Source organism: Thunnus thynnus, chromosome 15 (genome assembly GCF_963924715.1).
Source record: "Thunnus thynnus chromosome 15, fThuThy2.1, whole genome shotgun sequence".
NCBI classification, from domain to species: Eukaryota; Metazoa; Chordata; class Actinopteri; order Scombriformes; family Scombridae; genus Thunnus; species Thunnus thynnus.
Genome location: NC_089531.1, coordinates 19,001,612 through 19,023,926, shown reverse-complemented (window position 1 = coordinate 19,023,926; position 22,315 = coordinate 19,001,612). Strand labels below are relative to the sequence as shown.

The window sequence follows — 22,315 nt, the reverse complement described above, 5'->3', positions numbered from 1 at the left end:
CACACACACACACACACAAATGCAGCACATGGCATGGAGTGCTTCTTGTCACAACTCATGCCAACTGGCATCAGTTGAGTTGAGACAGAGGCAACTGTTCACACATTACATTGCTTGATTAATTGAAACATGTCGGGGGAATATAATTATATAATTTCAACTTTGTAATACTGTTGTCCAGGGTGTGATCAAGCTGCATCAGAATTACAGGGTAGGATCATGTGCACTTTGTTCTCATTGCTGACTGAGTGAATTCCCATTAACTCTTAAGCCAAATGAAATTGTTAGACAGCAAACTTTTTAGAAAGGTGTATCTTTATATTTTTTTTCACATTTTTATCTGAATCACCCCTTTTTATCCTTTCTCCATGCTCTGCCAAGAAGTTCCAGAAGATTTTTTTTTTCTGTGAATATCTGAAGGATAATGTGGGTGATAGAAAGGGATCAGTGTCTGTCTTTGAAAGAGTTTTAATGCACAGACAAGCACTAAACTGCTCATAACACTGAATTTCTGTATGAAAGTGAGCCTTCACCTTGAGATCATCTTTAATTTTTGTCTTGTAATGAATCAAAGATGCTTTTACAAGTAAAATGCTTTGGAAAATTGTGGTTCTCACTTGAACATTTCACTCATTGTGATTTTACCTTTGAGTTGAAATGATGTTGAACATGTGTTGCATACATGACTTTATTGCACTTTACCCCCCTCCCACAGAGTATTTGTACTCAGTGTTTGTGTGATTGAAACAGCTGTTCCCAAATTTATCTACTACACAGAGAATATGAAGTGGTGGAGCAGACTTTGAAAAACACTTTAATAATCTAAACAAGCAAGTGAAAAACAGTGAATTATTTCACTGTTAATCCTCATAATATTGTTTTGTTTTGCACAATGAGTGGAAGTTACCTGTGTGACTGTCAAATGTCAGAGAAAATTTGGGTTGATAAAATAACTTGTGTACATACTTCCCCCACATTAGTGGCCTATAAATATCTGCATGGGATCATTATTTACGTGTTAAGTGTGGACCCCTGATTAAGACTTAAATTCACACAACATTTTTAAAATAAACAAGAAGAGGTCTTGATGTCTCTCTTGGTAAAGTCTACAGGCTTACCAAGATGTCAGTTATATAACAGTCTGTACTTAACAAGGCCGTAACTACCATAGGTCTTTTTAACATATGTGAAAATACAACAATGGTGAAAATATGAGTTAGAGAAATAACTTCTGTACACACACGTAAAATTGTATATATGTTTATTTTTTGTGTTCCAGACTGGAAGACTAGACACCAGATTGGCCTCTCTGACACACAGTGGAGCTCTGCATCAGCCCAGGTCTTATCTGTAGCGACAAACTTTTATGAATGTCCAACACTGGTGAAAATGAAGGTTTGATAAATGACTTTTCTTCATAAACATTTGTAACTTTTTTGTTGAGGCCCATTGCATTTTAACAGAACAACAGTTGGAAATACATCAGGTTGTCCATAGCAACCATATCACTTGCTAAGGACAGTCTATGCGAGAAGCACAAACAGACGGAAAGGTTTTAGAACATGTGCCATCATTCCATTTTCGACCAGTACCATAGTTGTTGTGAACACAGTCTTCATTTCCTCCTCCGTTGCTTGGCTCTCTTGAATTCCAAAAGGCAAAGTTCACTGCAGATCCATCAGACCACATCCATCCTCCTTCCTTCTGGGTGTCACTGAGTCCGATCCAAGTGAATCCCTCAGCATGGTCAAAGTTCTTAATCAGGGATTTGACGAACTTCTGTTCTTCCAGACTGTGGATAGACACCAGGTTGGCCTTCTGTGACACACAGTGGAGCTCTGCATCAGCCCAGGTCATACGTGTGGAGACATACTTGTAGCAGCGGCCGTTGAAGCTGTACCAGAACATGGGACAGTTACCACGCTGTAGCTTCAATTGATGGTCACCTGAAGGAGTCTCAGCACCGAGAGCCAGACCAAACAAGAAGAGGAATAAAAGCATGATGGTGTCTCTCTGTCACAGGAGCAGGATGAGAGGTTGATCTGTTAGTTGGAGCTGATCTGCACCGTTAAATGTTATCAAGAATCTTGCAGAGACAGGTGAAAGGCTGCTTTCTTTTATCTGCTTCAGAGAGGCTGTCTGCACTGATGGTGTGATATTTTGTAATGTTTGGCTAATAATCAACCAGGACTCTGAAATGAAAACAAGGAAATCAAAGAGAAGCAATAACTGCTTTACTATTGATCACTATTGATTTACAGTTGTTAAACTTTGGCACTTTCAGGAGAGCTCTGCTGTTTGTTTTTCTATATAATTCTATTTTTATTGCATCCAAAAAGTGCTTAACAATATTATTACAGTATCAGACAAAACCATTTAATCCTTTTATTGTGGCACTGAGCTTTTCTATTGGAACAACTTCAAGTAGAAGGTTATTATATTATATTATTATATGATATACAGTTATATAGTACACATTTTCTCGCTAAGTGAAGGAGTTTGTTCCGTTTATATCTAACTGAGTCCAAGGTTCTTTGGCAGCCCTAATAAAAACTGTCCTAGATCTTTACATACATTCTGCATTAAAATGTTACTATTCTCTTTGGTTACATGACCAGAGCTCAGCTATTTTTAATTTAATTTCAAAAGCAAGAAATGTACGTTCCACCTGTCAATTTACTTTTAATAAACAAAGGGGATCTACTTGGATTGGCTTTGTTTATATGATAGAATAAAATAGGAGGCTCAAATGCATTCTTCTTAAACATATTCATCATAAAAATTATGAAGGTCCCTTCACAGGTTTTCAGTATTATGTTCATTACTGCTCTGTTACCTATTACAAAAATATGAAATAAAACCTTTGTTCAGTGTGAAGTTAATTATGAACTTCTCTATTTGTCCAAGAAGGGCCACATCCTGTGATAATTTGAGGTGGTGAGCTCGAAAATTAGCAAAAACATCTTTTTGAGGAATTCCAAAAGTAGAATTTTGAACTCATGTAAAACACATAATGTAATAATCAAGCAATCCATATTAATCCTGAGTTATACAGGAGAAAGTATCATTTCTACCCATGATTTATTCATATCCTGCTGGACCCCGATAGAGTTCACAAGTGTAAAGTTGACTGATCAACACGACTCAAGAGGATCTTCTCTTAAATTTAGATAGCAGTTAGCCCACTTATAGATGAGTCTACTATGACAGTCTCAGTTATAACATTTGGAAATCTGTCTTTGCAGCTGTAAGGTTTTCATTCTTAATCTGGCTTTTTTTTTCTTGCTATATGAACGTTGAGAAATCTTTTTCAAAATCTTTTTCAGAATATTTTGCTGTCTTCTTTGTGATATATATAAGTGTCATCTGCATAAGAGTCCTCAGGTTGATACATTCACTTTTATTACATTTATTTTAGAAAAACTGACATAGTAAGTATCATAGTCTAATGAAAAATGTGAATAAGGAGTGTTTGGTTCAAAATCATCAAGGAAATAAAAATAAGGAAACCAAAGACAAGCAATAACTGCTAATTATTGACTTACAGTTGTTGAACTTTGGCACTTTCAGGAAAGCTCTTGATATTTTTTATATATAATCATATCCTCATTGCAACATAACAATGCTCAACAACATGATTACAGTAACTATCAATTATATAACAGAGAAGGGATGATGGAAAATGGGTGGAGGATGAGAACACATTATACACATATTTATACAATATCTCATACTTACTATTGTGTACAGGCAAATCCACTTCTGCTGTCTATTACATGGAAATGCAGGAATCCAGTGTGCCTTTTGTCATTTGGTCTAAGTCACTAAGGCCACTGGGACTATTGATTGATCAGAGGGTGCCAGAGATCCATAAAGTTGTTGTCATAAAACCAGGATGTCATTGTGTTTCAGTGTAATTTAGATCTAAATTGCAAAAGGGAAAATTTGTGGACTGAAATGTCTTCATGCCATTATTGTTAAAAGTGAATGACTTTTTTTTTGCAATTCTATCAATAATACATTTTTGTGTGGAGAAAAAGTTGTGTGAATATTCCTCTTGAACAATCACTGGAGTTACATATTTGAATGTAAAATATTCATGAAAATAGAGGGAATCAGAGAAGTTGTCTGCACAAATTGGCTAATTCCCTTTTTTTCAATCGATGGAGTTACCTATGTGAAGGGCCATCATCAGTGAAAAACATTTTTAACTTTTTTGTGGAGGCCCATTGCATTACAACAGAGCAATAGTTGTAAATTCATCAGGTTGTCCATAGCAAACCCGAACAGACAGATGTCATTGCTGTAAAAACACTTTTCATCTCATCCAGCGTTGTTTTCCTGCTTTCCAAAAGATAAAGCTGCACATCTGTCAGACCACATCCGTCCTCCTTCCTTCTGGATTTCACTGAGTCCGATCCAAGTGAGTCCCTCAGCATGGTCGAAGTTCTTGATCAGTGATTTGACAAAATCATTTTCACCCAGACTGTGGATAGACACCAGGTTGGCCTTCTCTGACACACAGTGGAGCTCTGCATCAGCCCAAGTCATACATGTGGTGATGTACTTGTAGAAGCTGCCGTTGAAGCTTTACCAAGACATGGGACAGTTGCCAAACAGACCAAAGAAGAAGAGGAACAAGAGCAGGATGGTGTCTCTCTGTCACAGTAGCAGGATGAGGTGTTGATGTGTTAAATGGAGCTGATCTGCACTGTTGGATGCTATCAAGGATCTTGTAGAGACAGCTGAAATACTTTCTTTTATCTCTGTCGGAGAGGCTGTTGGAGTGATATCATTGGTCAAATGCATTGAGAAACACAATCAGTTGTACACTACCACACAGTGTCTGAACATAACCTAAAGAAAAGATCACCAGCTGTCATAAAACCTATAATTTATTCATTTCCGATAAAGTTGTGACATAGTAAAACACAGCTTTAGAAAAGACGTGGCTTCAGTTGTCAGAAGGTTAAAGGGACACGAGGGCAGACGTATTGCTTTGTGCTTGACATCTTTTCTCATTTACAACAGATAAATACTAACAACATACCAAACATGGGCATATATTTACACATTAACAATATTACGTTAGTACAAAACCTTCAACATGTCCTCTCTTGCCTTGTGAACTTTGTGTTTTCTGTTTTATCATGCAAACAGGTTTTAAACAACATTGCTTTGAAGAAAACATAACTTTAAACAGTCATAACATGGACCAATAAAAGCACTAAATACACCCTCATGTTAGTTTCCTCTCCATTACAGCACTTGACACCAGAGGAGAGAGATAAGCATCATCACACTGACTTGCTCTCCTGCTGCCCTCAAGTGGCCACAACACTTAACAACAAGTACTTTTACATTCCAGCATTACATCTTCCTGAAGTATGCACTTCCACATTGTTGAACCTCTGAACATGGCACATAAACTGACACATTGTCACCTCAGAAATACATAAATAAACTTGTGACGGTCCCCTGGCTTGTGCTTGCACTTTGTTTCTGTGATGCAGCAGGTACCTGGAGGGCAGGGAGCTGATCATGATTGACATAAAGGCTGGTATGGATTTGAAGGGTTAGTAATAAACAAAAAGATGTCTTCTGCATACAGCTCAATCTTATACATAAAAGATCTTATTTGGAATCCTAATATAAAGCTGTGACTCCTAATGGTCTCAGCTAGCAGCTACATGGCCACACTGTGGATAGACACCAGGTTGGCACTCTCTGACACACAGTGGAACTCTGCATCAGCCCAGGTAATACATGTACAGACTCGGCACCCAGAGCCAGACCAAACAAGAAGAGGAACAAGAGCATGTTGGTGTCTCTCTGTCACAGGAGCAGGATGAGAGGTTGATCTGTTGGTTTGAGCTGATCTGTACCATTAATTATTATCAAGAATCTTGCAGAGACTGGTGAAAGGCTGCTTTCTTTTATCTGCTTCAGAGAGGTTGTCTGCACTGATGGTGTGATATCATTGGTTAAAAGCACTTGGCAAACACAAACAGTTTTACTCACCCACACAGTATGTAAACATATTGAAGTTCTGTTTAAAAGTGGGTCTTCATCAGAGCTCTACAGTACATCTATGCTGCATGACTCAGTGTAACATTTGTGATTGCTTTATTATTGATGACTATTGATTTACATTTGTTGAATTTTGGCATTTTCGGTAGATCTCTACTGATTGTTTTCTATATAATTATATTTTTATTGCATCAAAAACATGCTCAACAAAATTATTACAGTATCAGTCAGAATCCTTTAATCATTTTATTGTGGCACTGAGCTTTTCTATTAGAACAACCTAAAGTAGAAGTTTATTATATTTTATTATATATGATATTATTATATAATATACAGTTATATAGTACATATTTTCTTGCTAAGGAAATGAGTTTATTCTACTTATATCTACCTGAGTTCAAGGTTCTTTGGCAGCCCTAATAAAAACAGTCAGATTTTTACATATAAATTCTGCATTAAAATGTTACTATTCTCTTTGGTTACATGACCAGAGCTCAGCTATTTTTAATTTAATTTCAAAAGCAAGAAATGTACGTTCCACCTGTAAGTTTACTTTTAATAAACAAAGGGGATCTAATAGGATCGGTTTTGAAAGAAGGGAATACGAGGCCCAAATATATTCTTCCCAAAAATATTCATCTTAAAAATTATGAAGGTCCTTTTCCCTTCACAGATTTTCAGCATTATGTTCATTACTGCTCTGTTAACTATTGTAAAAATATGAAATAAAACCTTTGTTCAGTGTGAAATGAATTGTAAATTACTCTATTTGTCCAAGAAAGGCCATATCCTTTATTACTGCTCTTTTAGCTATGTTGCACATTTCATATCAAAACTATAAATAGTTAATTGTGTCTTGAAATAATATTCATATTTACATATGACATTGAAAGTGGTTTTCTTGCTGTAATCATTCCTCCTGTTCATACTGGCTGTTAGACGAGTCATTCTTAATGTGCTTCAATGTAAGTGATGGACAGCCCTCAGTTTGTGCAAATATGTATTTGAAGGTTATCAGAAGCTTATATCCAAATCAATGAAATCAAGTAGATACCTTCCAAAGTTACCACCTTTTTACTGCAAATGCTCCTCTTTTATTACTATCCTCTCACTGCCATTCAACAGAGAAAGACTGTCCGGGGAAACAAAGAGGAATTTTGTACTAAAACACTTTAACCTTGGAAGATATCCACTTAATTCAACTAATGCGGATGATGTAAGCCTCACATTAAATTCAAATAAACTCTGAAATATGTTTTTTCATAAAACAAGGACGGTGAATTTTGTCCTTTTACATTGAAAATGCATTTGGAGGATCTTCTAATGGTCAGTGTGAGAAGCAGGAATGATTACAGTGTTTCAATGTTCATATGGGCACCTGACTGGAGTTTAAAGACCAACTTGAAAAATTGTGAAGGTATCCTCTAATATGCAGACTAAATGAAGGTTTTTATCCTTTCTCCATGCTCTGCCAAGAAGTTCCAGAAGAATTTTTCGATTTTGTAAACATCTGAATGAAAATGTTGATGATAAAAAGGGATCAGTGTCTATCTTTGAAAGAGAGTTTTACTGCACAGACAAGCACTAAACTGCTCATAACACTGAATTTCTGTATGAAAGTGAGCCTTCAACTTGAGATCATCTTTAACTTTTGTCTTGTAATGAATCAAAGATGCTTTTACCACTAAAATGCTTTGGAAAAAATTGTGGTTCTCACTTGAACATTTCACTAACTGTTTGACCTAACCTATTATTATATTAGTTATTATATTACTATATTATTATATAGTTATATTATTTTAACTTTAGGCTGAAATGATGTTGAACACGTGTTGCATACATGACTTTATTGCACTTTACCCCCCTCCCACAGAGTATTTGTACTCCGTGTTCTTGTGATTAAAACAGCTGTTACCAAATTTATCTACTACACAGAGTCTATGAAGTGGTGGAGCAGACTTTGAAAAACACTTTAATAATCTAAACTTACACAAACAAGCAAGTGAAAAATAATAAATCATTTCACTGTTAATTCTCTTATTTATATGTTTTTGTTTTACACAATGAGTGGAAGTTACCTGTGTGACTGTCAAGTGTCAGAGAAAATTTGGGTTGATAAAATAACTTGTGTACATACTTCCCCCACATTAGTGGCCTATAAATATCTGCATGGGATCATTAATTACATGTTAAGTGTGGACACCCCTGATTAAGACTTAAATTCACAACATGCTTAAAATAAACAAGAAGAGGTCTTGATGTCTCTCTTGGTAAAGTCTACAGGTCTACCAAGATGTCAGTTATATAACAGTCTGTACTTAACAAGGCCGTAGCTACCATAGATCTTTTTTACTGAAGATATTTTTTACATGTCACAGGTGTGATGTAATAAATTATGACTGAATTACATTTAACTGGTTCAGTTTCAGGGTGAAGAGTGGCAGTTTAAAATATACACATATATACTGGAAAAGCTACACATTTATTAAATATACCTCAAAAGTTAAAATGACAATCTGTATTAATAAGGTCTATGGAGAGTTGGGAAGATACTTTGTGTTGCAGTTAAAAAGAGAATTATTGGCCTCTGGAGGAGGCTGCTTCAAGGTAACAAAACTCCCTATTATTGATGAATATAAAATTCATGTGCTGTTCCTTCATTTAATCAACAAGCAAAGAGTATGAAAATCTAGAGCAGACATGTAAAAGCACTTTAACTAAAACAATCATTTAAATCTAAACAAATGTGCAAGAAGAAAAATCTGTGGATTGAAATGTCTGTATTGCATTATTGTTAAAAGTAAATTTTTTTTGTTGTAATTCTCCAAACAAAACATTTTTATAATCAAACTGGGACAAAAAAGAAAAATTTGAGACTATCAGAAAGTTATGTGAATATTCTTTTTGACCAATCATTGGAGTTACATGTGTGAATGTTCAATATTCATGAAAATAAAGGAAATTGAGAGTTTGTCCACAAACTGAAATTTGCAAACTCACACAGATTTTTTATTGAACCACTGGAGTCGAATATGTGAACATCCAACAATGGTGAAAGTGAGAGTTAGAGAAATAACTTCTGTACACACACGTAATATTGTATATATGTTTATTTTTTGTATTCCAGACTGTGGATAGACACCAGGTTGGCCTCTCTGACACACAGTGGAGCTCTGCATCAGCCCAAGTCAAACGCGTGGAGACATACTTGTAGCAACGGTCGTTGAAGCTGTACCAGAACATGGGACAGTTACCATGCTGTAGCTTCATCTCATGGTCACTTGAAGGAGACTTGGCACCCAGAGCCAGACCAAACAAGAAGAGGAACAAGAGCATGTTGTCAAGTCAGGACAAGAGTGTTGGTAATTTCTTGGTTGGAGCTGATCTGCACTGTGGGGTGTGATCAAGAATCGTGCAGAGACAGGGGAAAGGCTGTTCTCTTTTAAATGCTTTAGAGAGGGTGTCTGCACTACTGGCATTATATGATTGGTCAAGAGCACTTGCCAAACGTTTTTAACCACACAGTAAGACACAGAATCTAAACATAACCCAAGAAAAGACCATCGATTCACCATGAGATTTCACATCAACACTATAATTAGTTAGTTTTGTCTTAAAATAATATTCATATTTACATATGAACATTGAAAGTGGTTTTCTTGCTGTAATCATTCCTCCTGTTCATACTGGCTGTTAGAAGAGTCATTCTTAATGTGCTTCAATGTAAGTGATGGACAGCCCTCAGTTTGTGCAAATACGTATTTGAAGGTTATAAGAAGCTTATATTCAAATTAGTAAAATGGAGTGGATATCTTCCAAAGTTACCACCTTTTTACTGCAAATGTTCCTCTTTTTATTACTATCCTCTCACTGCCATTCAACAGAGAAACACGTTCTGGGGAAACGAAGAGGAATTTTGTACTAAAACACTTTAACATTGGAAAACAAGGATGGCGAATTTTGTCCTTTTACATTGAAAATGCATTTGGAGGATCTTCTAATGGTCAGTGTGAACAGGAGGAATGATTACAGTGTTTCAATGTTCATATGGGCACCTGACTGGAGTTTAAAGACTGACTTGAAAAACTGTGAAGCTATCCTTAAATATGCAGACTAAATGAAGGTTTTTGTCCTTTCTCCATGCTCTGCCAAGAAGTTCCAGAAGAATTCTTCTTTTCTGTGAACATCTGAATGAAAATGTTGGTGACAGAAAGGGATCAGTGTCTAACTTTGAAAGAGAGTTTTAATGCACAGACAAGCACTAAACTGCTCATAACACTGAATTTCTGTATCAAAGTGAGCCTTCACCTTGAGATCATCTTTAATTTTTGTCTTGTAATGAATCAAAGATGCTTTTACAAGTAAAATGCTTTGGAAAATTGTGGTTCTCACTTGAACATTTCACTCATTGTGATCTTACCTTTAGGTTGAAATGATGTTGAACACGTGTTGCATACATGACTTTATTACACTTTACCCCCCTCCCACAGAGTATTTGTACTCGGTGTTCTTGTGATTGAAACAGCTGTTACCAAATTTATCTACTACACAGAGAATATGAAGTGGTGGAGCAGACTTTGAAAAACACTTATATAATCTAAACAAGCAAGTGAAAAACAGTGAATTATTTCACTGTTAATTATCCTAATATCGTTTTGTTTTGCACAATGAGTGGAAGTTACCTGTGTGACTGTCAAATGTCAGAGAAAATTTGGGTTGATAAAATAACTTGTGTACATACTTCCCCCACATTAGTGGCCTATAAATATCTGCATGGGATCATTATTTACGTGTAAAGTGTGGACATCCCTGATTAAGACTTAAATTCACACAACATTTTTAAAATAAACAAGAATCGGTCTTGATGGCTCTCTTGGTAAAGTCTACAGGCTTACCAAGATGTCAGTTATATAACAGTCTGTACTTAACAAGGCCGTAACTACCATAGGTCTTTTTAACATATGTGAAAATACAACAATGGTGAAAATATGAGTTAGAGAAATAACTTCTGTACACACACGTAAAATTGTATATATGTTTATTTTTTGTGTTTCAGACTGTGGATAGACACCAGATTGGCCTCTCTGACACACAGTGGAGCTCTGCATCAGCCCAGGTCTTATCTGTAGCGACAAACTTTTATGAATGTCCAACACTGGTGAAAATGAAGGTTTGATAAATGACTTTTCTTCATAAACATTTGTAACTTTTTTGTTGAGGCCCATTGCATTTTAACAGAACAACAGTTGGAAATACATCAGGTTGTCCATAGCAACCATGTCACTTGCTAAGGACAGTCTATGCGAGAAGCACAAACAGACGGAAAGGTTTTAGAACATGGGACATCATTCCATTTTCGACCAGTACCATAGTTGTTGTGAACACAGTCTTCATGTCCTTTATAGTTGTTTGGCTCTCCTGAATTCCAAAAGACAAAGTGCACTGCAGATCCATCAGACCACATCCATCCTCCTTCCTTCTGGGTGTCACTGAGTCCGATCCAAGTGAATCCCTCAGCATGGTCAAAGTTCTTAATCAGGGATTTGACGAACTTCTGTTCTTCCAGACTGTGGATAGACACCAGGTTGGCCTTCTCTGACACACAGTGGAGCTCTGCATCAGCCCAGGTCAAATGTGTGGAGACATACTTGTAGCAGCGGCCGTTGAAGCTGTACCAGAACATGGGACAGTTACCACGCTGTAGCTTCAATTGATGGTCACCTGAGGGAGTCTCAGCACCGAGAGCCAGACCAAACAAGAAGAGGAATAAAAGCATGATGGTGTCTCTCTGTCACAGGAGCAGGATGAGAGGTTGATCTGTTAGTTGGAGCTGATCTGCACCGTTAAATGTTATCAAGAATCTTGCAGAGACAGGTGAAAGGCTGCTTTCTTTTATCTGCTTCAGAGAGGCTGTCTGCACTGATGGTGTGATATTTTGTAATGTTTGGCTAATAATCAACCAGGACTCTGAAATGAAAACAAGGAAATCAAAGAGAAGCAATAACTGCTTTACTATTGATCACTATTGATTTACAGTTGTTAAACTTTGGCACTTTCAGGAGAGCTCTGCTGTTTGTTTTTCTATATAATTCTATTTTTATTGCATCCAAAAAGTGCTTAACAACAGTATTACAGTATCAGTCAAAACCATTTAATCCTTTTATTGTGGCACTGACCTTTTCTATTGGAACAACTTCAAGTAGAAGGTTATTATATTATATTATTATATGATATACAATTATATAGTACTCATTTTCTCGCTAAGTGAAGGAGTTTGTTCCGCTTATATCTAACTGAGTCCAAGGTTCTTTGGCAGCCCTAATAAAAACTGTCCTAGATCTTTACATACATTCTGCATTAAAATGTTACTATTCTCTTTGGTTACATGACCAGAGCTCAGCTATTTTTAATTTAATTTCAAAAGCAAGAAATGTACGTTCCACCTGTCAGTTTACTTTTAATAAACAAAGGGGATCTACTTGGATTGGCTTTGTTTATATGATAGAATAAAATAGGAGGCTCAAATGCATTCTTCTTAAACATATTCATCATAAAAATTATGAAGGTCCCTTCACAGGTTTTCAGTATTATGTTCATTACTGCTCTGTTACCTATTACAAAAATATGAAATAAAACCTTTGTTCAGTGTGAAGTTAATTATGAACTTCTCTATTTGTCCAAGAAGGGCCACATCCCGTGATAATTTGAGGTGGTGAGCTCGAAAATTAGCAAAAACATCTTTTTGAGGAATTCCAAAAGTAGAATTTTGAACTCATGTAAAACACATAATGTAATAATCAAGCAATCCATATTAATCATGAGTTATACAGGAGAAAGTATCATTTCTACCCATGATTTATTCATATCCTGCTGGACCCCGATAGAGTTCACAAGTGTAAAGTTGACTGATCAACACGACTCAAGAGGATCTTCTCTTTAATTTAGATAGCAGTTAGCCCACTTATAGATGAGCCCACTTATAGATGAGTCTACTATGACAGTCTCAGTTATAACATTTGGAAATCTGTCTTTGCAGCTGTAAGGTTTTCATTCTTAATCTGGCTTTTTTTTTCTTGCTATATGAACGTTGAGAAATCTTTTTCAAAATCTTTTTCAGAATATTTTGCTGTCTTCTTTGTGATATATATAAGTGTCATCTGCATAAGAGTCCTCAGGTTGATACATTCACTTTTATTACATTTATTTTAGAAAAATTGACATAGTAAGTATCATAGTCTAATGAAAAAATGTGAATAAGGAGTGTTTGGTTCAAAATCATCCAGGAAATGAAAATAAGGAAACCAAAGACAAGCAATAACTGCTAATTATTGACTTACAGTTGTTGAACTTTGGCACTTTCAGGAAAGCTCTTGTTATTTTTTATATATAATCATATCTTCACTGCACCATAACAATGCTCAACAACATGATTACAGTAACTATCAATTATATAACAGAGAAGGGATGATGGAAAATGGGTGGAGGATGAGAACACATTATACATATATTTATACAATATCTCATAGTTACTATTGTGCACAGGCAAATCCACTTCTGCTGTCCATTACATAGAAATGCAGGAATCCAGTGTGCCTTTTGTCATTTGTCATTTGGTCACTAAGGCCACTGGGACTATTGATTGATCAGAGGGTGCCAGAGATCCATAAAGTTGTTGTCATAAAACCAGGATGTCATTGTGTTTCAGTGTAATTTAGATCTAAATTGCAAAAGGGAAAATTTGTGGACTGAAATGTCTTCATGCCATTATTGTTAAAAGTGAATGACTTTTTTTTTGCAATTCTATCAATAATACATTTTTGTGTGGGGAAAAAGTTGTGTGAATATTCCTCTTGAACAATCACTGGAGTTACATATTTGAATGTAAAATATTCATGAAAATAGAGGGAATCAGAGAAGTTGTCTAAACAAATTGGCTAATTCCCTTTTTTTCAATCAGTGGAGTTACCTATGTGAAGGGCCATCATCAGTGAAAAACATTTTTAACTTTTTTGTGGAGGCCCATTGCATTACAACAGAGCAATAGTTGTAAATTCATCAGGTTGTCCATAGCAAACCCGAACAGACAGATGTCATTGCTGTAAAAACACTTTTCATCTCATCCAGCGTTGTTTTCCTGCTTTCCAAAAGATAAAGCTGACTGCACATCTGTCAGACCACATCCGTCCTCCTTCCTTCTGGATTTCACTGAGTCCGATCCAAGTGAGTCCCTCAGCATGGTCAAAGTTCTTGATCAGTGATTTGACAAAAGTATTTCCACCCAGACTGTGGATAGACACCAGGTTGGCCTTCTCTGACACACAGTGGAGCTCTGCATCAGCCCAAGTCATACATGTGGTGATGTACTTGTAGAAGCCGTTGAAGCTTTACCAAGACATGGGACAGTTGCCAAACAGACCAAAGAAGAAGAGGACAAAGAGCAGGATGGTGTCTCTCTGTCACAGGAGCAGGATGAGGTGTTGATATGTTAAATGGAGCTGATCTGCATGGTGGATGCTATCAGGGATCTTGTAGAGACAGCTGAAATGCTTTCTTTTATCTCTGTCGGAGAGGCTGTTGGAGTGATATCATTGGTCAAATGCATTGAGAAACACAATTAGTTGTACACTACCACACAGTGTCTGAACATAACCTAAAGAAAAGATCACCAGCTGTCATAAAACCTATAATTTATTCATTTCCAATAAAGTTGTGACATAGTAAAACACAGCTTTAGAAAAGACGTGGCTTCAGTTGTCAGAAGGTTAAAGGGACACGAGGGCAGACGTATTGCTTTGTGCTTGACATCTTTTCTCATTTACAACAGATAAATACTAACAACATACCAAATATGGGCATATATTTACACATTAACAATATTACGTATGTACAAAACCTTCAACATGTCCTCTCTTGCATTGTGAACTTTGTGTTTTCTGTTTTATCATGCAAACAGGTTTTAAACAACATTGCTTTGAAGAAAACATAACTTAAACAGTCATGACATGGACCAATAAAAACACTAAATACACCCTCATGTTGGTTTCCTCTCCATTGCAGCACTTGACACCAGAGGAGAGAGATAAGCGTCATCACACTGACTTGCTCTCCTGCTGCCCTCAAGTGGCCACAACACATAACGACAAGTACTTTTACATTCCAGCATTGCATCTTCCTGAAGTATGTACTTCCACATTGTTGAACCTCTGAACATGGCACATAAACTGACACATTGTCACCTCAGAAATACATAAATAAACTTGTGCCGGTCTCCTGGCTTGTGCTTGCACTTTGTTTCTGTGATGCAGCAGGTACCTGGAGGGCGGTGAGCTGATCATGATTGACATAAAGGCTGGTATGGATTTGAAGAGTTAGTAATAAACAAAAAGATGTCTTCTGCATACAGCTCAATCTTATACATAAAAGATCTTATTTGGAATCCTAATATAAAGCTGTGACTCCTAATGGTCTCAGCTAGCAGCTACATGGCCAGACTGTGGATAGACACCAGGTTGGCACTCTCTGACACACAGTGGAACTCTGCATCAGCCCAGGTAATACATGTACAGACTCGGCACCCAGAGCCAGACCAAACAAGAAGAGGAACAAGAGCATGTTGGTGTCTCTCTGTCACAGGAGCATGATGGGAGGTTGATCTGTTGGTTGGAGCTGATCTGTACCATTAAATGTTATCAAGAATCATGCAGAGACTGGTGAAAGGATGCTTTCTTTTATCTGCTTCAGAGAGGTTGTCTGCACTGATGGTGTGATATCATTGGTTAAAAGCACTTGGCAAACACAAACAGTTTTACTCACCCACACAGTATGTAAACATATTGAAGTTCTGTTTAAAAGTGGGTCTTCATTAGAGCTCTACAGTACATCTATGCTGCATGACTCAATGTAACATTTGTGATTGCTTTATTATTGATGACTATTGATTTACATTTGTTGAACTTTGGCATTTTCGGTAGATCTCTACTGATTGTTTTCTATATAATTATATTTTTATTGCATCAAAAACATGCTCAACAACATTATTACAGTATCAGTCAGAATCCTTTAATCATTTTATTGTGGCACTGAGCTTTTCTATTAGAACAACCTAAAGTAGAAGTTTATTATATTTTATTATATATGATATTATTATATATTATACAGTTATATAGTACACATTTTCTTGCTAAGGAAATGAGTTTATTCTACTTATATCTACCTGAGTTCAAGGTTCTTTGGCAGCCCTAATAAAAACGGTCAGATTTTTACATATATTCTGCATTAAAATGTTACTATTCTCTTTGGTTACATGACCAGAGCTCAGCTATTTTTAATTTAATTTCAAAAGCAAGAAATGTACGTTCCACCTGTCAGTTTACTTTTAATAAACAAAGGGGATCTAATAGGATCGGTTTTGAAAGAAGGGAATATGAGGCCCAAATATATTCTTCCCAAAAATATTCATCTTAAAAATTATGAAGGTCCTTTTCCCTTCACAGATTTTCAGTATTATGTTCATTACTGCTCTGAAAGGCCATATCCTTTATTACTGCTCTTTTAGCTATGTTGCACATTTCATATCAAAACTATAAATAGTTAATTGTGTCTTAAATAATATTCATATTTACATATGAACATTGAAAGCATTTTTCCTTGCTGTAATCATTCCTCCTGTTCATACTGGCCGTTAGAAGATTCATTCTTAATGTGCTTCAATGTAAGTGATGGACAGCCCTCAGTTTGTGCAAATATGTATTTGAAGTTTATCAGAAGCTCATATCGAAATCAGTGAAATCAAGTAGATACCTTCCAAAGTTATCAACTTTTTACTGCAAATGTTCCTCTTTTTATTACTATCCTCTCACTGCCATTCAACAGAGAAACACTGTCCGGGGAAACAAAGGGGAATTTTGTACTAAAACACTTTAACTTTGGAAGATATCCACTTAATTCAACTAATATGGAAGACTTTAGCCTCACATTAAATTCAGAGGAACTCTGAAATATGTTTTTTCATAAAATGAGGACGGTGAATTTTGTCCACTTACATTGAAAATGCATTTGGAGGATCTTCTAATGGTCAGTGTGAACAGGAGGAATGATTACAGTGTTTCAATGTTCATATGGGCACCTGACTGGAGTTTAAAGACCAACTAGAAAAATTGTGAAGCTATCCTCTAATATGCTGACTAAATGAAGGTTTTTGTCCTTTCTCCATGCTCTGCCAAGAAGTTCCAGAAGAATTTTTCTTTTTTGTGAACATCTGAAGGAAAATGTTGGTGATAGAAAGGGATCAGTGTCTATCTTTGAAAGAGAGTTTTAATGCACAGACAAGCACTAAACTGCTCATAACACTGAATTTCTGTATGAAAGTGAGCCTTCACCTTTAGATCATCTTTAACTTTTGTCTTGTAATGAATCAAAGATGCTTTTACAAACAAAATGCTTTGGAAAAAAATTGTGGTTCTCACTTGAACATTTCACTCATTGTTATTTTACCTTTGAGTTGAAATGATGTTGAACACGTGTTGCATACATGACTTTATTACACTTTACCCCCCTCCCACAGAGTATTTGTACTCAGTGTTTGTGTGATTGAAACAGCTGTTACCAAATTTATCTACTACACAGAGAATATGAAGTGGTGGAGCAGACTTTGAAAAACACTTTAATAATCTAAACAAGCAAGTGAAAAACAGTGAATTATTTCACTGTTAATCCTCATAATATTGTTTTGTTTTGCACAATGAGTGGAAGTTATCTGTGTGACTGTCAAGTGTCAGAGAAAATTGGGTTGATAAAATAACTTGTGTACATACTTCCCCCACATTAGTGGCCTATAAATATCTGCATGGGATCATTAATTACATGTTAAGTGTGGACACCCCTGATTAAGACTTAAATTCACAACATGCTTAAAATAAACAAGAATAGGTCTTGATGTCTCTCTTGGTAAAGTCTACAGGTCTACCAAGATGTCAGTTATATAACAGTCTATACTTAACAAGGCCGTAGCTACCATAGATCATTTTTTCTTTAAGATATTTTTACAGGTGTGACATAATAAATTATGACTGAATTACATTTAGCTGGTTCAGTTTCAGGGTCTTGTAGTGTGCATGCAGGCTCACTGTCACACTGTCACGGCTTACTGGAACACTTGAATCAAACAGAGCCATCATTAATGTTATTAGTAACATCTGTGCTTTTCCCAAAGGACAAATCAAAATGTCTGAGGACCTCCATATCCTCAATAGTCCTGGTTTTTGAGAATATGGAGGTCATGTCCTCTGCATTTTTTTCCAGGGGATTTGGGGGTTTAAGGAACCTGAGGTGAGTTAATATATTTCATTTTTTGTATAATTATTTTTTAAGTATTTAATACTTCCCTACCAGAATTTTATTGCCACAATAGTGAGAGATTTGGAATAACATTAACTTCATATTGTAAAACGAAAAAAATATACAGACAATATAGCTAAAACTGAATAAATAAAATGTTTTTTTTTCATTCAGATCATTAAAAATGTGTGAACATTTTTTCTGGGTGAGGGGGATTGTCGTCAGTAATTCTAAAAGTCTGACACTTCTCTCATTTCTTCATCATCCGTCACCGTTGTTTAGTTGGCAGAAGCCTGCTGAGTAAAAGACTCGTCAGGATGACTACAATATGATAGGGGTTAGCAGCATCAGCAAACCTTATCGCTTCTGGGTGTCAACCAGAAGTTGCATCAGAATTACAGGGAAGGATCATGTGCACTTTGCTCTCTTTGCTGATTGAGTGAACTCTTAAGCCAAATTAAATTGTTAGACAGAAAATTTTTTAGAAAGGTGTATCTATTATTTTACTCACCTTTTTATCTAACCAACCCTCAGAGAATGTGCTAAACATAGTTTATTAAGTATTTATTGGTGATTCAGAGGTGTAAAACCATGCAGACAAGTTTCATTCTCTGTTTTTTCTATTTCCCCCTTTTGTTTGACCCTCTTGTCTTCTCCCAGTAACTGACTCACCCAGATTCTATGTGACACACTGGTCTGTTTGATGTTTTTCAAAAAAATGATCCCTTCAAAGTATTTTGTGACATTCAGAGCAGATGAAGGGGCAGAGATGTGGTTTCTCCCGTTGTCAGTTAAATGAGAGCAGCTTTCAGTTGACTGTTGTCAGGTGTTTATGAGTTGTGTTTGCGTAAACATCCACATGAACATACATACATCTTAGTGTCCTTTTCATTCATAAAAATGTTTGATAAAAGTGACTCTCTGTACACACATAAACTTGCAGAAATATATCTTTATTGTTGAGAACCAATGCATTTCAACAGAGCAACAGGTGGAAAGTCATTGGTTGAATTGGACATAACCATCTCAGTTGCTAAGGACAGACACGAGATGCACAGACAAAAGGCAAAGTCTCAGAACAAGGACCATCATTCCATTTCAGATTACCGTTATAGTTTTTGCGTGCACAGTGTTCCTTTCCATGATAGTTGTTTGGCTGTCCATTGTCCCAAAAAGCAAAGTCCAATGCAGATCCATCAGACCATATCCATCTTCCTTCTTTATGGATGTCACTGAATCCGATCCAGGTGGATCCCTGAGCAGGGTCAAAGTTCTTGATCAGGGATGTGACGAACCTCTCTTCTTCCAGACAGTGGATAGACACCAGGGTGGCACTCTCTGACACACAATGGAAGTCTGCATCAGCCCAGGTCATATGTGATGCGACATACTTGTAGCAGCGGCCATTGAAGCTGAACCAGAACATGGGACAATTACCACGCTGTAGCTTCAATTGATGGTCACCTGAAGGAGTCTCAGCACCCAGAGCCAGACCAAACAAGAAGAGGAACAAGAGCATGTTGGTAATTTGTTTATTGGAGCTGATCTGCACTGTGGGGTGTGATCAAGAATATTGCAGAGACAGGGGAAAGGCTGTTCTCTTTTAAATGCTTTAGAGAGGGTGTCTGCACTGCTGGCATTATATGATTGGTCAAGAGCACTTGCCAAACATTTTCACCCACACAGTAACACACAGAATCTGAACATAACCCAAGAAAAGACCATCAATTCACCATGAGATTTCATATCAACACTATAATTAGTTAGTTAGTTTTGTCTTAAAATAATATTCATATTTACATATGAACAGTGAAAATGTTTTTTTTGCTGTAATTATTCCTCCTGTTCATACTGGCCATTAGAAGAGTCATTCTTAATGTGCTTCAATGTAAGTGATGGACAGCCCTCAGTTTGTGCAAAAATCTATTTGCAGGTTATAAGAAGCTTATATTCAAATTAGTAAAATCAAGTGGATATCTTCCACCTTTTTACTGCAAATGTTCCTCTTTTTATTACTATCCTCTCACTGCCATTCAACAGAGAAAGACTGTCTGGGGAAACAAAGAGGAATTTTGTACTAAAACACTTTAACTTTGGAAGATATCCACTTAATTCAACTAGTGTGGACGACTTAAGCCTCACATTAAATTCAGATGAACTCTGAAATATGTTTTTTCATAAACAATGAATTTTGTCCACTTACTTTGAAAATGCATTTGGAGGATCTTCTAATGGTCAGTGTGAAAAGCAGGAATGATTACAGTGTTTCAATGTCCATATGGGCACCTGACTGGAGTTTTAAGACCGACTTGAAAAATTGTGAAGCTATCCTCTAATATGCTGACTAAATGAAGGTTTTTGTCCTTTCTCCATGCTCTGCCAAGAAGTTCCAGAAGAATTTTTCTTTTCTGTGAATATCTGAATGAAAATGTTGGTGATAAAAGGGATCAGTGTCTGTCTTTGAAAGAGAGTTTTAATGCACAGACAAGCACTAAACTGCTCATAACACTGAATTTCTGTATGAAAGTGAGCCTTCATCTTGACATCCTCTTTAACTTTTGTCTTGTAATGAATCAAAGATGCTTTTACAAGTAAAATGCTTTGGAAAATTGTGGTTCTCACTTGAACATTTCATTCATTGTGATTTTACCTTTGAGTTGAAATGATGTTGAACAAGTGTTGCATACATGACTTTATTACACTTTACCCCCCTCCCACAGAGTATTTGTACTCAGTGTTTGTGTGATTGAAACAGCTGTTCCCAAATTTATCTACTACACAGAGAATATGAAGTGGTGGAGCAGACTTTGAAAAACACTTTAATAATCTAAAAAAGCAGGTGAATAGAGATCATTAAAAATTGTGTGCACATTTTTTCTGGGCAAACATTTTCAGTTGCCAACATAAGCCAGAAATGACCAGCTCACCTAGAAATGTCAAATGAAAGCTACAAGTTATTCAAATAATACATCAGGTCTAATCCATTCACTCTCCTTCCACCCCAATAAAGATGTGAGGTAAAAACTGATTGGTGTTGTTTTAAACAAGCACCAGTGAGTGGGATGGAGATCCTGGAGGAGACAAGTGACAGTCTGTTTTCTTTTACATGCTGTGGAGTGGGTGTCTGCACTGTTGGTGTAATATTATTGGCCAAGTGCACTTGGCAAACATTGTCAGTTGCACACTGCCACACAGTATCTGAACATGAGCCAAAAAAGACCAGCACACCTGGAGATGTCACACAAAACCTACAACTTATTCAAATAATATATAAGGTCTAATTCATTCACTCTCCTTCCACCCCAATAAAGACCCTGTGAGGTAAAAACAGATTGGTGTTGTTTAAAACAAAACTAAGTTAAGGAATGAATACATCTTTTCTCCATGCACTACCAAAAAGTGCCAAGAAGAATGTTTATTTTTTTGTGATCATCTGAGGGAAGTATTGGTCATAAAAAGTGATCACAGTCTGTCTTTTGAAAGAGTTTTTAATGTCTGACAAGGACTAAGCTGATCATAACATTAAAGTGTTCACCTTTGAATTTTGCCTTGTGATGAAGTAAAGATGCTCTTGGCACTAAAATGATTTGGGAAAAAGCCCAAAGCCTCAGTTAGAACAGATATAAAAAGTGTATTAAGCCCTGACTGCTACCTGTGTTAAATAGATCTAATATAAACTAACTGAAGACAGTTTGATTTTACCATCAGAACCAAGTAAATATTGAGTTTTGAATACATAAAAAGATATTCACATGTATTTCAGGTAGTGTACTTGTGATTACATCATAACAGCTGTTACACCTATGCTGTTCCCATATTCATCTAAGACCTAATATAAATAGCTGGGACAGCCAAGCACTTTGATAATTAAAATTTATGCAAACCAGCAGGTGAAGAAAAAAAACACGTGTGACTTCTGTGAGAAATGGACATTGATGTTTTAGTCTTC

General features: G+C 36.3%; 3 protein-coding genes across 3 annotated transcripts; all 3 read right to left on the bottom strand.

Moving 5' to 3' along the window:
• Positions 1–674: 674 nt before the first annotated feature.
• On the bottom strand, positions 675–2,120 carry LOC137198191 (lactose-binding lectin l-2-like). The gene has a single exon (XM_067611854.1). It carries the CDS (start codon positions 1,999–2,001, stop codon positions 1,513–1,515), a length of 489 nt encoding a protein of 162 aa, XP_067467955.1. The 5' UTR covers positions 2,002–2,120; the 3' UTR covers positions 675–1,512.
• Positions 2,121–11,253: 9,133 nt separating this feature from the next.
• On the bottom strand, positions 11,254–12,057 carry LOC137198189 (lactose-binding lectin l-2-like). The gene has a single exon (XM_067611852.1). It carries the CDS (start codon positions 11,804–11,806, stop codon positions 11,318–11,320), a length of 489 nt encoding a protein of 162 aa, XP_067467953.1. The 5' UTR covers positions 11,807–12,057; the 3' UTR covers positions 11,254–11,317.
• Positions 12,058–19,303: 7,246 nt separating this feature from the next.
• On the bottom strand, positions 19,304–20,896 carry LOC137198188 (galactose-specific lectin nattectin-like). The gene has a single exon (XM_067611851.1). The coding sequence runs from the start codon at positions 19,883–19,885 to the stop codon at positions 19,400–19,402; it is 486 nt and encodes a 161-aa protein (XP_067467952.1). The 5' UTR covers positions 19,886–20,896; the 3' UTR covers positions 19,304–19,399.
• Between the last annotated feature and the right edge of the window lie 1,419 nt (positions 20,897–22,315).